The sequence below is a fragment of the Chionomys nivalis genome, chromosome 9 (assembly GCF_950005125.1).
Source record: "Chionomys nivalis chromosome 9, mChiNiv1.1, whole genome shotgun sequence".
Classification (NCBI taxonomy): Eukaryota; Metazoa; Chordata; class Mammalia; order Rodentia; family Cricetidae; genus Chionomys; species Chionomys nivalis.
This window is the reverse complement of record NC_080094.1, coordinates 87730354-87746128: the sequence shown is the minus strand read 5'-3', so window position 1 is coordinate 87746128 and position 15775 is coordinate 87730354. Positions and strand designations below refer to the sequence as shown.

The following is a 15775-nucleotide window of genomic DNA, read 5'->3' as shown; positions in this document are numbered from 1 at the left end:
ATTTTTGTTGGTTTGGGAAGTTTCTGTGAAGAGATAGTTTTAATTTTCTCTTCTTTGTTAGATATTTGTCTCTTTCCATTTCCTGGCATATCTATGTTCATGCTTATGTTGTTGCTGCTTAAAGATTGACAGGCAATGTAGTAATCATGTTTAAAAACTTCTTGTATATTTTTATCTCTTTCTTCTAATTAGCCTCAGCTATCAGCATGACATAGTGTAGAGTGATCTGAGAAAATACAAATTGAGAATATGACTAGATCAGAATACCTGATTAAGGTATCTGAGAGAGATTGTGTTGATTTTGATTGATATAGAAAGGGTGTTCCACTGAGTTCACAATATCTCTAAACAAGCAGTCCTGGAATAGATAGGAAAGCTAGCTGAGCACAAGACAGAGACAAAGCAAGAGGGAAAGCCTAAAAACAATGGTTCCACATATTTTTGCCTTTAGTTATTAGCTTGAGAATCTATCCTAAGATGTCATAAGGAGGAATTGTGAAATAGGGTTATCAACCAAATAAACATGTTCATTACCTGAGTTGCTTTTGATTACATAATTTAATAACAGCAACAGGGAAGAAAGTCAGAACAAAAATGGGACTCAAAGGGGATTTTGTTGCTGCAAAAGATCTGGGAATGTTGACTCTGAGAAGGATGCTCAAGATATCAGAAAACTGGACGACAAAGAGCTTAATCAGCTGTTCTTGTAGAACCTAGAAGGTGGGAATGTTGAGAGTAATGACAAACAGTAGAGGTCAAGGTCATAGGATTTCAGTGGGCAGTAGGATCTTCAGGGAACCATGCAGTTGGCTTGAGAGACCTGTATCATAGGTTTTTCAGGTTAAAGTCCATGGTTCTTGGGTCACAATATACCTTCCAGTTCCTGACAGACTGTTGCATTCCTTCAGGCAGTAAGCATTTAGGCTGATTTGTGCTTCTTTGTATAATCCCCTAGTAGTCAAGGAATCATGAATGCTTAACAGGACAATTGAACTTAGATATTAATCTTGTGTATGCTGTATAGCTTGTAAACTTCATTATATCCTGGTATAGACAGAGATTGCTTGTTCATTTTCCAAATGCCCAGATTTGTAATAATTATACAGAAATTGTATTAATTATAAGACTGCATATCCAATAGCTTAGGCTTATTAAATAATTTTCACATCTTAAATTAAGCCATTTTGATCAATCTGTGTATCGCCACATTGCGGTGGCCTGCCAGTAAGGTTCCATCCAGCATCTGTCTCCTTCAGTGGCTACATAGCATCTCCCTGACTCTGCCTTCTTTTCTTCTCTATCTCTGCTTGGAATTCCCACCTTGCTCTATTATGTGCTGTCATAGGCCCAAAGCAGTTTTTTTTTGTATTAACCAATGGGAATAAAACATATTCACAGCTTACAGAGGGGAATTCCACAACATCCTGGAAGCTACAACTGTATTGATCCTAGAAATTGCCATTATCTTCTATATTTGATAAATAAAATGTCTGAGTGTCCTCAATAAAACAATCATAGCCTTGTCTTGTTGTGGCCTTTCTAGCCCAAGTCTGGCTTCATTCCTTGTTGCACGATCAGGTGATCTTAGCTTGGTACACAAGCACAGGTGCTTAGAAGACTTCATAAAAAAATTATCTACAGATCATTTGTGTGATATTTTTGTCCTAATCTTTCTTATTCTCTCCATGTCCTGAAAAAGAGCTTAGGCAGAATTACAGAGGTATAAACTGATTTCCTATACAAAATACTGCTTCTATTGGATGGTTATTACTGATGACTCATTCAGGTCTACAGTGATAAAAAAACAAGAAAAAAGAGATGACAAGTGTAGCTGCAAGTTTCTCTCTCATCTGTCAGCTCTTAAATAATCATTCCTAGGCTTATATTAATTATAAATATTTGTCCAATGACTCAGACTATTACTAGCTAACTCTTACAATTAAATTAACCAATATTTTGTATATATGTGCTTTGCTACTTGATTCACGACTTGTTCCCTCACATCTTGTTCCTCTTGAAGCTCTTGGAGTCTCCTTGACTTCACCTTCTTTCTCTCTGTATCTGTTTGGATTTCCTAGCTAGCTATATTCTGCCCTGTCATAGGCTAAAACAGCTTTATTCATCAACCAATAAAAGCAACACATATTTGCTGCATTCAGAGGGACATCCCACATCAGAAAAGTGTGTTTTGTTAAGAAAAACAATACTAGGTAGTTTCAGATGGCAGTCTAGTGGTGAGAAAGATGCAGAGATTATCAAGGGTTTTATCACCATTAAAGGGAAGAGCCTGGCTGTACATTCGAAGCCTAGGCACAAGCCTCATGTGTAAGACTGCATTTACCTAAGCCCTTAATTCCTGGAAGGAGTACACAAAGTGATTCCTTGTCCCAGGAAAAACATCATATAGAACGTACAATAAATTTGGTTCAAGCTTGGTAGAGTCCATCAAATCTTGGCAGGATTACCTATATCATACTGATTTAGAAAACAAGAAAGATGCAAAATGTAAAGGTCATAGATTCTTCTTTTGTGATCAGGTCATCACTATTTTGCTCATATATGTTTGGCAGAGTCAGAGCCCCAGTGAAGAAGAGATTGTGAGAATTCATTACATGAATTGGTGGAGATGAAGCTGGGTCACATTTCAAGATACCCAAGCTATGGGACATCTGCCATCGAGAAGTGCATAGGAGTGTGGAAGCAGCAAGAGTGAGATATAAGAGAGGTTGCAGGGTGTTGTGTGATATTTTGATCATATTTTGATAAAAGCAGGTTTAGGGTCAGAGAACAGAGCTTAGCTATTTACTGACCAAAGATGTCATAGAGGTTTGGAGGACTGTGGATAGATAGGAGGCAAGAAGTAGTAAGGTTGAGCTGAGAGGGGATCTTGGCCTTTTTTGGATAGAGGAATGGAAGAGATATTCACTGGGGGCTTTTCCACTGTTTCTCTGATCTTTCAAGTTTTTTTCCTGATATTTGACTCCCAATTTTTATTGATAAAGATTAATTAGCTAATGTTTCATCTGTTTCCATAAAATTTATGCTTAATAAACAGAAAGGAGTAATCAAGACCCCTAGATATAAATTGCACAGTAGTTTATCAACTTCAATTTTTTTCTTTTTTAATTAAAATTTACACCTGTCCCCGTTTCCCATTTCCCTCCCCTCCTCCCAAATATTGCCCCCTCCCCCCACTTCCCTCCCCCTATCCTCATCCTCTTCTCCTCCCCCCACACCATTCCCCCTCCCTCTCGATACTGAAGAGCAGTCCAAATTCCCTGCCCTGCGGGAAGACGAAGGTCTTCTATCTACGTCCAGGAAGGTGAGCATCTAAACAGGGTAAGCTTCCACAAAGCCAGTTCATGTATTAGGATCGAAACCTAGTGCCATTGTTCTTGGCTTCTCATCAGCCTTCATTGTCCGCCATGCTCAGAGAGTCCAGTTTCAACCCATGCTTATTCAGTCCCAGACCAGCTGGCCTTGGTGGGCTCCCAATAAATCAGTTCCACTGTCACAGTGGGTGGGTGCATCCCTCATGGTCCTGATTTCCTTGCTCATGTTCTCCCTCCTTCTGCTCCTCATTTGGACCTTAAGAGCTCAGACCGTTGCTCCAAATTGAGTCTCTGTTTCTACCTCGATCCATCGCCAGATGAAGGTTCTAAGGTGATATGTAAGATATTCATCAGTATAGCATAGGGTCATTTCAGGTTCCCTCTCCTCAGTTGCCCAAGGTACCAGCTGGGGACATCTCCCTGGACACCTGCGAACCCCTCTAGAGTCAAGTCTCTTGCCAACCCTAAGATGGCTCCCTTAGTTAGGATATATACTTCGCTGCTCCCGTATCCTAGATCCCAATCCTATATCCTATATCCTTCCTATATCCCAACCATCCCAATCCCCTAAGCTCCTCCCATCCTCCCCTTCTCACGTTTCTCATCCCATTTCCCCTTTGCCCCATGCCACCTCACCCGCAAGTTCCCAGTTTTTGCCCTGCAATCTTGTCTACTTCCCCTCTCCAGGCGGATGACTATACGATTTTCTTTGGGTTCGCTTTCTTATTTAGCTTCTCTAGGATCACAAATTATATGCTCAATGTCCTTTATTTATGGCTAGAAACCAATTATGAGTGAGTACATCCCATGTTCCTCTTTTTGGGGCTGGGATACCTCACTCAGGGTAGTGTTTTCTATTTCCATCCATTTGCATGCAAAATTCGAGAAGTCATTGTTTTTTACCACTGAGTAGTACTCTAATATGTATATATTCCACACTTTCTTCATCCATTCCTCCATTGAAGGGCATCTAGGTTGTTTCCAGATTTTGGCTATTACAAACAATGCTGCTATGAACATAGTTGAACAGATACTTTTGTCATTTGATAGGGCATCTCTTGGGTATATTCCCAATAGTGGTATTACTGGATCTTGGGGTAGGTTGATCCCAAATTTCCTGAGAAATCACCACACTGATTTCCAAAGTGGTTGCACAAGTTTGTATTCCCACCAGCAATGAATGAGTGTGCCCCTTTCTCCACAACCTCTCCAGCAAAGGCTATCATTGGTGTTTTTGATTTTAGCCATTCTGACAGGTGTAAGATGGTATCTCAAAGTTGTTTTAATTTGCATTTCCCTCATCGCTAAGGAGGTTGAGCATGACCTTAAGTGTCTTTTGGCCATTTGAATTTCTTCTGTTGAGAATTCTCTGTTCAGTTCAGTGCCCCATTTTTTAATTGGGTTAATTAGCATTTTAAAGTCTAGTTTCTTGAGTTCTTTATATATTTTGGAGATCAGACATTTATCTGTTGTAGGTTTGATGAAGATCTTCTCCCAGTCAGTGGGTTGCCTTTTTGTCTTAGTGACAGTGTCCTTTGCTTTACAGAAGCTACTCAGTTTCAGGAGGTCCCATTTATTCAATGTTGCCCTTAATGTCTGTGCTGCTGGGGATAAACATAGGAAGTGATCTCCTGTACCCATATGTTGTAGAGTACTTCCTACTTTTTCTTCTGTCAGGTTCAGTGTGTTCAGACTAATATTGAGGTCTTTAATCCATTTGGACTTGAGTTTTGTGCATGGCGATAGATATGGATCTATTTTCATTCTTCTACACGTTGACAACCAGTTCTGCCAGCACCATTTGTTGAAGATGCTCCCTTTTTTCCATTGAATACTTTTAGCTCCTTTATCAAAAATTAGGTGTTCATATGTTTGTGGGTTAAAATCAGAGTCTTCTACTCAGTTCCATTGATCGACTTCTCTGTTTTTATGCCAATACCAAGCTGTTTTCAATACTGAAGCTCTGTAATAGAGTTTGAAGTCAGGGATGGTAATGCCTCCAGACGATCCTTTATTATATAAGATTGTTTTGGCTATCCTGGGTTTTTTGTTTCTCCATATAAAGTTGATTATTGTCCTCTCAAGATCTGTGAAGAATTTTGATGGGATTTTAATGGGGATTGCATTGAATCTATAAATTGCCCTTGGTAGAATTGCCATTTTTACTATGTTGATCCTCCCAATCCAAGAGCAAGGGAGATCCTTCCATTTTATGGTATCCTCCTCAGTTTCTTTCTTCATAGACTTAAAGTTCTTGTCAAATAGATCCTTCACTTCCTTGGTTAGAGTTACCCCAAGATATTTTATGCTATTTGTGGCTATCGTGAAGGGTGATGCTTCTCTGATTTCCCTCTCGGCTTCCTTATCCTTTGTGTATAGGAGGGCAACTGATTTTTTGGAATTGATCTTGTATCCTGCAACGCTACTAAAGGTGTTTATCAGCTGAAGGAGTTCTTTGCTGGAGTTTTTGGGGTCGCTTATGTACACTATCATATCGTCTGCAAATAATGAAAGTTTAACTTCTTCCTTTCCAATTTGAATCCCTTTGATCCCTTTATGTTGTCTTATTGCTATTGCTAGAATTTCAAGCACTATATTAAAGAGGTATGGAGAGAGTGGACAACCTTGTCGTGTTCCTGATTTTAGTGGAATAGCTTTGAGTTTCTCTCCATTTAATTTGATGTTAGCTGACGGCTTGCTATAAATAGCTTTTATTATACTTAGGTATGACCCTTGTATTCCTAATCTCTCTAAGACCTTTATCATAAGGGGATGTTGAATTTTGTCAAATGCTTTTTCAGCATCTAATGAAATGATCATATGGTTTTTTGCTTTCAGTTTATTTATATGATGGATTACATTGATAGATTTTCGTATGTTGAACCAGCCCTGCATCTCTGGGATGAAGCCCACTTGATCATAATGGATAATTTTTCTAATGTGTTCTTGGATTCGGTTTGCCAGTATTTTATTGAGTATTTTTGCATCGATGTTCATGAGTGAGATTGGCCTGTAGTTATCTTTCTTGGTTGTGTCTTTGTGTGGTTTTGGTATCAGAGTAACTGCAGCTTCATAAAAGGAATTTGGCAATGACTTCTCTGTTTATATATTGTGAAATACATTAAGGAGTATAGGTATTAGGTCTTCTTGGAAGTTTTGGTAGAATTCTGCATTGAAGCCGTCTGGACCTGGGCTTTTTTTGGTGGGGAGGTTTTTTATAACAACTTCTAATTCTTTGCGACTAACAGGTCTATTTAGATTGTTCACCTGGTCCTGGTTTAACTTTGGTATATGGTACTTATCTAAAAAAGTGTCCATTTCTTTTACATTTTCCAATTTTGTGGCATACAAGTTTTTGTAGTAAGATCTAATGATTCTCTGAATTTCCTCTGTGTCTGTGGTTATGTCTCCCTTTTCGTTTCTGATTTTGTTAATTTGCGTATTCTCTCTCCGCCGTTTGATTAGTTTGGATAGGGGTTTATCAATCTTATTGATTTTCTCCAAGAACCAGCTTTTTGTTTCATTGATTCTTTGGATTGTTTTCTGTGTTTCTATTTTGTTGATTTCAGCCCTCAATTTGATTATTTCCAGTCTTCTACTTCTCCTAGGTGAGTCTGCTTCTTTTTTTCCTAAAGCTTTCAGGTGGGCTATTAAGTCTCCAATGTGTGCTTTCTCCGTTTTCTTTAAGTGGGCACTTAATGCTATGAACTTTCCTCTTAGCACTGCTTTCATAGTGTCCCATAGGTTTGAGTATGTTGAGTCTTCGTTTTCATTGAATTCAAGAAAGACTTTAATTTCTTTCTTTATTTCTTCCTTGATCCAGGTGTGGTTCAGTAGTTGACTGTCCAGTTTCCATGAGTTCATAGGCTTTCTGGCGATAGCATTGTTGTTGAATTCTAACTTTAATCCATGGTGATCTGATAAGACACAGGTGGTTACCGATATTTTTTTGTAACTGTGTAAGTTTGCTTTGTTACCGAGTATGTGGTCTATTTTCGAGAAGGTTCCATGAGCTGCAGAGAAGAAGGTATATTCTTTCCTATTTGAGTGGAATGTTCTATAGATGTCTGTTAAGTCCATTTGATTCATTATCTCCCTTAATCCTCTTATTTCTCTGTTAGGTTTCTGTCTGATTGACCTGTCCATTGGTGAGAGAGGAGTGTTAAAGTCTCCTACTATTAATGTGTGCAATTTCATTGCTGCCTTGAGTTTTAGCAATGTTTCTTTTATGTACGTGGGTGCTTTTATATTAGGGGCATAGATATTCAGGATTGAGACTTCATCCTGGTGTATTGTTCCTGTTATGAGTAAAAAATGTCCCTCTCCATCTCTTTTGATTGATTTTAGTTTGAAGTCAACTTTGTTAGAAATTAGTATGGCCACACCTGCTTGTTTCTTAGGTCCGTTTGCTTGATAAACATTTTCCCAGCCCTTTACTCTGAGTAGATGTCTGTCTTTGTGGTTGAGGTGTGTTTCTTGTAAACAGCAGAATGTTGGATCCTGTTTTCGTATCCAATCTCTTAGTCTGTGCCTCTTTATAGGTGAGTTGAGTCCATTGATATTAAGTGATATTAATGACCAGTGGTTGTTAACTCTGGCCATTTTTCCTTTCTTTCTTTCTTTCTTTCTTTCTTTCTTTCTTTCTTTCTTTCTTTCTTTCTTTCTTCTTTCTTTCTTTTGGTAGTAGAGTTTGTGTGTTTCCCTTCTTCATGTTGTGCTGGTGAAGGGTCATTAGATATCTGAGTTATTGTGGATATTGTTGGACTCCTTGGTTTGTGATTTTCCTTCTATTACTTTCTGTAAGGCTGGATTTGTGGCTACGTATTGTTTAAATTTGTTTTTATCCTGGAAAATTTTGTTTTCTCCATTTATAGTGAATGAAAGCTTGGCTGGGTATAGTAGTCTGGGCTTGCATCCATGGTCTCTTAGTTTCTGCAGTACATCTATCCAGGACCTTCTGGCTTTCATGGTTTCCATAGAGAAATCAGGTGCAAGTCTGATAGGTTTACCTTTATAGGTAACTTGACCTTTTTCCTTTGCAGCTCTTAATATTATTTCTTTATTCTGTATGTTTTGTGTTTTGATTATTATATGACGAGGAGATGTTTTTTTTTTTTTTTGATCCAGTCGATTCGGTGTTCTGTATGCTTCTTGGACCTTCAAAGAAATATCTTTCTTAAGGTTGGGAAAGTTTTCTTCTATAATTTTATTAAATATATTTTCTGGACCATTGAGCTGTGCTTCTTCTCCTTCTTCTATCCCTATTATTCTTAGGTTTGGTCTTTTTATTGTGTCCCAGATTTCCTGAATGTTTTGTGATGAGAATTTGTTGGTTATGCTGTTTTCTTTGATCAGAGTGTTTATTTTCTCTATGGTATCTTCAGTGTCTGAGATTCTTTTTTCTATCTCTTGTAATCTGTTGGTGGTACTTGTCTCTGTAGTTCCTGTTTGTTTATCCAAATTTTCCATCTCCATCCTTCCCTCGGTTTGTGTTTTCTTTATTACTTCCACTTCATTCTTCAAGTCTTGAACCGTTTCCCTTACCTGTTTGATTACTTTTTCTTGTTTCTCTTGGTTTTCTTGGGTATCTTTGAGAGATTTATTCATTTCCTCTACCTTTTTGTTTGTAATCTCTAATTGATTATGGCAGTTTTTCACCTCCTGTTTAAGGTCCTCTATTATTTTCATATAATTCACTTTTGAGTCGAATTCTTCTAATTGTTCTGGATTAGGGTGTGCACTTCTTATTTCGGGATTCCTGGATTCTGGTGATGTTGCGTTGCCTTTCAAGTTGTTGGGGGAATTCTTGCATTGGCACCTGCCCATCTCTTCCTTCAAATGGAGCCAGGAGAGGCCTGGTGTCTTGGACCAGTCTTTGCTGTGACTATCTCTCTGGGTGTATCTCCTCAGTGTAGGGGCAGGAACTGTTCCCTTCCAGATGAACTCCTCAACACAAAAACAGGGACGCCTGGTATTCCAATGACCCGCGGAAAAAAGGGCGAATGCAGGCGGTAGAGCGGGGTCGAATAGAACACAGGCGACACTGCAGTACAAGCTGGAGGTGCCTGTGCTCCCTTTCGGGGGTTGCTGAGGCCTGCCCGCTAGGCAGGCACTCACTGCTCTCGTTGGTAGCCTTAGTATAGGGGGGTTTGTGCTCTCTACTGGGACAGTCTGCTCCAGGGTAGCACACACTCACCCGTCCAGATGGAACTTGTCAGCACCTACACAGGGACTCCTGGTAGCCCCAAAGAGCCAGGGACCAAGGGAAGTAGGAGGCAGGCAGAGCAGGTCCAGGAGAGCACAGCAGACCCTGCAGCCCCAGCAGCACGGGCCCGCGTTCCCTGGTGGGGACCTTGAGGCCTGCCCTCTAGTCAGGCACTCACTGATCTGGGTTGGTAGCCTTAGTGAAAGAGTAGGAAACTGTTCCACAGCAAAGGACCTTGCAGACAAGGCATTCTTGGGGGTGGGGGTGGGGGCATATGTGTAGGAAAGAAAGCCCTGCAGCAGGAGCTGGGGGAGGGGCATTTGTGCTCTCTACCGGGACAGTCCGCCCCAGGATAGCCCACACTTACCCGTCTGGATGGAACTTCTCAGCACCTACACAGGGACTCCTGGTAGCCCCAATGAGCCAGGGACCAAGGGAAGTAGGAGGCAGGCAGAGCGGGTCCAGGAGAGCACAGCAGACCCTGCAGCCCCAGCAGCAGGGGCCCGCGTTCCCTGGCGGGGACCTTGAGGCCTGCCCTCTAGTCAGGCACTCACTGCTCTGGGTTGGTAGCCTTAGTCTCAACTTCAATTTTTTAATGATAATGCAAAGGGAATGGCAGCTGTGGAGAAAGTTAAAAGTTATAACCTTTCATTTTTTATTTAGACAAAAGGGAAAATGTTGTGGAACATTGATTAAAGATGTGTTACATCCATTTATGCTGTGGAATGTTAGTTTAATGACACAAGAGTGTGTTGCATTCCTTTATGTTGCATTTTTAATTCTGTGAAGCTGTGTTACTTTGCCTGCCTAAAACATCTGATTGGTCTAATAAAGATCTGAATGGCCAATAGCTAGGCAGGAATGGGATACGTTGGGATGCCAGGCAGAGAGAATAAATAAAAGGGGAAAGAGAGGAGGATTGAGGACCAAGAAGAGAAAGAGGAGAATGTTGGGGATCAGTCACCTAGCTTCACAGTTAGCCACAGAGTAAGTAGTAAAAATGGGGGCTGGAGAGATGGCTCAGTGGTTAAGAGCATTGCCTGCTCTTCCAAAGGTCCTGAATTCAATTCCCCGCAACCACATGGTTGCTCACAACCATCTGTAATGAGGCCTGGTGCCCTCTTCTGGCCTGCAGGCATACACACAGAACATTGTATACATAAATAAATAAATAAATAAATAAATAAATAAATATTTTTTTAAAAAGAAGTAAAGAAAGGTATAGAGAATAAAGATAAAATCCCAAAGGCAAAAGTTAGATAGAATAATTTAAATTAAGAAAAGCTGACAAGAACCAAGCTAAGGCTGGGCATTAATAGGTAAGAATAATACTCCATGTGATTTAATTGGGAGCTAGATGGTGGACTTCCAAAAGAGCCAAAGAGTAAAAAAAAACTAACTACAGGATGGTTCATCTGTGGGTATATGCCCAAGACTATATATCAACATCCAGGGGTAGATCTATTCTCAAATTTCTGAGGAACTGCCACTTTGATTTTCATGGTAGCTTTATAAATTTGTAAAAGGTTTTCCCCCATAGATAACCAGAGTGATATAGCTGAAGTGATGCTGAGCTCATACCAGTCTATATTTTAAAAGTTTTTCAGTGACTTGAAATTATTAGGCCTGTTCATATCCCAATATCCAAGTTGGGAGGCTCTGAACCACTGCATACTCCAGATTCAGGGGATCTCACACCCTCTTTTCTTATATGTCACCTGTATACACATGGGAGACATTCTTTCTCACACATAAACATTTACAAAATCAGGGATAAACTTCTAAAATCCTTGCGGCTTATAAATCAATTAGGGCAAACAAGTTGCTTTAGGTGTATAATATAAATCATACACTGTTTCTTTAAAAAAAAGTTGCATTTGGTTTGAAAATGTTTTTATTTCCTCACTCAAAAATTCAAAGAAAACAAAATAATATACATAATTCAGACACTCTGTACATAGTCTATCTTTACATGGGTTATTTGTTTTTATTCTATTACTTTTTTATATTTATTTTATTGTCTTTACTCTTTGAATTTATGACTGTTCTCTTTCTCTTTAAAGACTTCATTTTTTATAAACCATTTACATCTTTTTATAACTATATTATTTTTCCTTTTCTCTCCCAGCTGTATGTACATTTTTAACACACTCTGTCTCATTTAGAGGACTTTTATGTATAAATTTGTCCTACTGTGTATCTGTTATTCTTTCCTGTTCAGGAGTGTGCTTCTTAAAATGCTAAGCACTTATAAACTTAAGCTGTGCCATTGGTAGAGCAAATACGGCCTGCCTGTTTCATTCACAAAGTCCAACATCGCAGAGGCATATTTGCTGCTTCCAAGAGCCATGTACATTGCCCCATTTTCAGGCATACACAGGGTCTAAGTTGCCATTAACAATCTTCTCACAGACCCCATAACTGGTCCACCAGAAAGAGTCAGAGTTCACGCTCGCAGCAAAGCCCTGAAAGCTGGCATTTCAAAATGGTGCATCTTTTTTTCTGCTACCTCTAAATCAGGAAAACCTCTCTTAATGGTGCCAAAGCATGTGACCAGTAAGCAAAGCCCATTTGGGGAAAGAAATGTGGCTAAACTTCATATTTTAGTGTCTAGAATTCCTTTTCAAGCTCTCTAAGATTTTAAGTGGATTTTATTCGGCCACCTGGTCATGTTTGTTAAGGGAAACTGCTTGTTAGTTCCCAGCTGCTAAGCCGAAAAACAATCACACAGAATCTGTATTAATTAAATCACTGCCTAGCTCATTGGCTCTAACTTCTTATTGGCTAACTCTTACATATTAATTTAATAAATTTTTATTAATCTGTGTATTGCCATGTGGCTGTGGCTTACAAGATAAAGTTCTCTGCATCTGTCTTCTGCAGGGCTACGTGACTTCTCTCTGACTCCGCCTTCTTCCTCCCAGCATTCAGTTTAGTTTTCCCAACCCACCTAAGAGTTGTCCTATAGCTCTGTTATAGGCCCAAAGCAGTTTCTTTATTAATCAATGACAATCACAGCATACAAAGGGGAATGCCACACTATGAGTTTTTATAGCCTCAACCCATTTTCTGTTCCGTGTGCCTACTGTGTTATGGTTGAAATTAATCAGTCAGCTTTCTGTCATTACTTACCCACCATCATAAACTCTATCACTAAATTTACAGATGGTATCGTTATCTTTTCCAGGATGGTATGTATTCATGACATTAATACTGGCTGTGCCTTCTGAGTCATAGGCTTTTAGGTGCATAACCTTCTTTCTGCCTATTTAGTTTGTTTTGAATTTTTATTTTAAAAAGAATATTTTACCTGTATGCATGGATATGCACCATGTGAGTACCTGGTCCTTCATTACATTGATCAAAAGATGGTACTAGAAAATTGAACTTGGAATAATGGATAGTTACAATCCCCCATGAAAGTCCTTGAGCCCACTTGTATGCAAGACCAGGATGACTCTTTACTGTTTTGCCATCTTTCCTGCTCTGTGTTGATTATTTGTAATCAGCACATTAATTGCTATTGTTTTCATTTGTCTATTTGTAACTTTATAAACACATGGTACCTTTTAGTCAAATCTTATTTATGTTGCAGTTTAAATTGGGGCAAGAGGTATTTAACATGTAACATGTATTTCTGGTTGCTTTAGAAGTGATTGCATGGACAAGGCTGGTATTCAACTCAGAGGTAGATAGACATACATGCTTCTGTCTTCTGAGTACAAGGATTAGAGGCATGATTCAATATATCCAGCTTTTTCATCTCATGTTTCTTTTTTGTAGTCAGAAATTAATCATTCATATAATTTCTCTTATCTGTACTCTGTACTGTTGATCTGTTTATGTATCTTCCATTGTTGGTTAGTAGGCATTTCTCTTGCAAGGTGATATCCCATTCAAAGAGTTCAGAAATAACAATGGTGAACTTCGGGATCAGTTTGCTTCTAACGTGATTGGTGATTAAATTATGATGTCTATATCATGGAATAAATATGGGAAGCCCCAGAATTATATGACTATACTGTCAAAGAAGTACACTTTTACAGTGTTGTCAAAATCATACTTTCTGTTGTACATATTTATGGGACATTTTAGAATGCAGTGACCTATTATGACGTGCATGTCAACTTCACTTGGGAAGAGTGGACTTTGCTGAATCCTTCCCAGAAAAGTCTCTACAAAGATGTGATGCTGGAGACCTACAGAAACCTCACGACTATAGGTAAGACTGAATTATCTTTTATGTTTCAAATAAGGGGACAACTGTTCATTGTTTAATGATGCTCTTTTGTAATATGATTGAAAAAGAATGGGTAAAAAAAACAGGCATGGTTTTAACTTTTGCTTCAAATGGTAACCAAATTTTTTTACAATTTTTTAATATATATCATACATTTTTCTGTCACTATATTTTAGGATATAATTGGGAAGACCATAATATTGAAGAACATTGTGAATGTTCTAGAATACATGAAAGGTAATTTCCATCTATAAGCTGATACATATGTATTCCTGAAGAATTTGTAATGTATCCTCTATGTTTTAAACCAAAACAACAATGTAAATAATAAAGTGCTTTGATGATTATTAAATTATCACAAAATCATATACCTAAATTTCAGATAAGTGAATAACATTTGAAAGTCATTCTTTTAAAAAAGAAGTCAAGGAAACAATATGCCTTAACTCATATTTCCATTTGAATCATAATACAATGAGCTATACTATAAAATTGCCAATACATTTATTTCATATTATTCATATTACAAAAGATACATTTTGAAAAGGTGATAAGCATATCTCTGAAACTCTCTATTACACTAATAGTACATAGAAAAGGCAGTTTAACCCATATACTTGTGATTGTGAGGGGGTACATATACTTAGTGAAGGGGTAGATAGAGTCACAAATCAAGGGGCAGCTGTTGTGGAGAGGCCTCAATCCAGATACCACAAGTCTATGAAGAAAGAAAGTCAAACTGTGAACTCATTGTGGAAGCCTTATATTTGTTATTCTTCCTTTACTAAGTATATCATATGTTCCTCTGGATACAAGCCTCATGAGTATAGTGATGTGAAGAAATATAACATACCTCTCTCTCAGAACAAATAGAAGATATGTAGCAGTCCCAATGTTGAGTATACTTGTTGAATTTGATGTACAAGTATAGAAGTAATTGTTTTTCTAGTCTCATTGTTAATATAGCAACAAGCTCACGTTTCAGAAAAGCACCATGAGTACTAGGACTGTGTAAAAACTTCTGTTTGCCCTAGTTCACTTAACAAATGTAGTATCACTCACAGTATAGGAAATTTTATGAATGCAATAAGAGTGGTAAAGCTATGAGTTTTTTTAGTTCTCTTCAACTACATGAAACTCTCACACAGAAAAAAAAAGATTCTGTAAATGTGAACCATGATAAAGGCTGTTATCAGTTATCCTCAAAGATGAAAAACAAGCCTTAATGAAGGGGAAAAACAAGATTGTAAACATGGTGATAAAACCTTATATAAAATTCTTCTTTAAAATATGACAAAATTGTAAAATTATACAGATAAAAATATTCAACAATGTATTAAATGTAGGAATGCTTTCACAAGTACCATTATCATTGTAGGCATGAAAAAAGTCAAACTAGAGAGAAAACTTCTGTATATATTCAAAATGTTAAAGCCTTTGCATGTCATCTTCACAGGCATGAAAAAACACATACTAGATTGAACCCTATGAAGAAAATGAGTACAGTAAAGCCTTTTCACATCACAGTCATCTTCAAATGCATAAAAGATCATACACTGAAGAGAAACCCTATGAATGTAATCAATGTTGTAAACTCTTTGCATGTCACTGTACTCTTCACATGCATAAAAGAACACATACTGGAAATAAGCCATATGAATGTAATCAGTGTGGTAAAGCCTTTGCACTTCCCAGTACTTTTCAAATGCATAAAAGAACACATACTGGAAAGAAGCCATATGAATGTAATCAGTGTGGTAAAGCCTTTGCACAGCACAATCATCTTCAAATTCATGAAAAAAGCCATACTGGAGAGAAACCCTATGAATGTAATCAGTGTGGTAAAACCTTTGCATGTCCCAATTCTCTCCAAAAGCATAAAAGAAGCCATACTGGAGAGAAACCCTATGTATGTAATGAAAGTGGTAAAGCCTTTGCACAGCACAGTGGTCTTCAAACTCATGAAAGAACCCATACTGGAGAGAAATCCTATGTATT

General features: G+C 38.2%; 1 protein-coding gene across 1 annotated transcript; it reads left to right on the top strand.

The window, feature by feature from the left end:
- Positions 1–10149: 10149 nt before the first annotated feature.
- Positions 10150–14650, top strand: LOC130881036 (zinc finger protein 431-like). Its single transcript, XM_057780204.1, has 4 exons — positions 10150–10167; positions 13633–13759; positions 13954–14014; positions 14485–14650. Exons 1-4 carry the CDS (start codon positions 10150–10152, stop codon positions 14648–14650), a joined length of 372 nt encoding a protein of 123 aa, XP_057636187.1.
- Positions 14651–15775: the final 1125 nt, after the last annotated feature.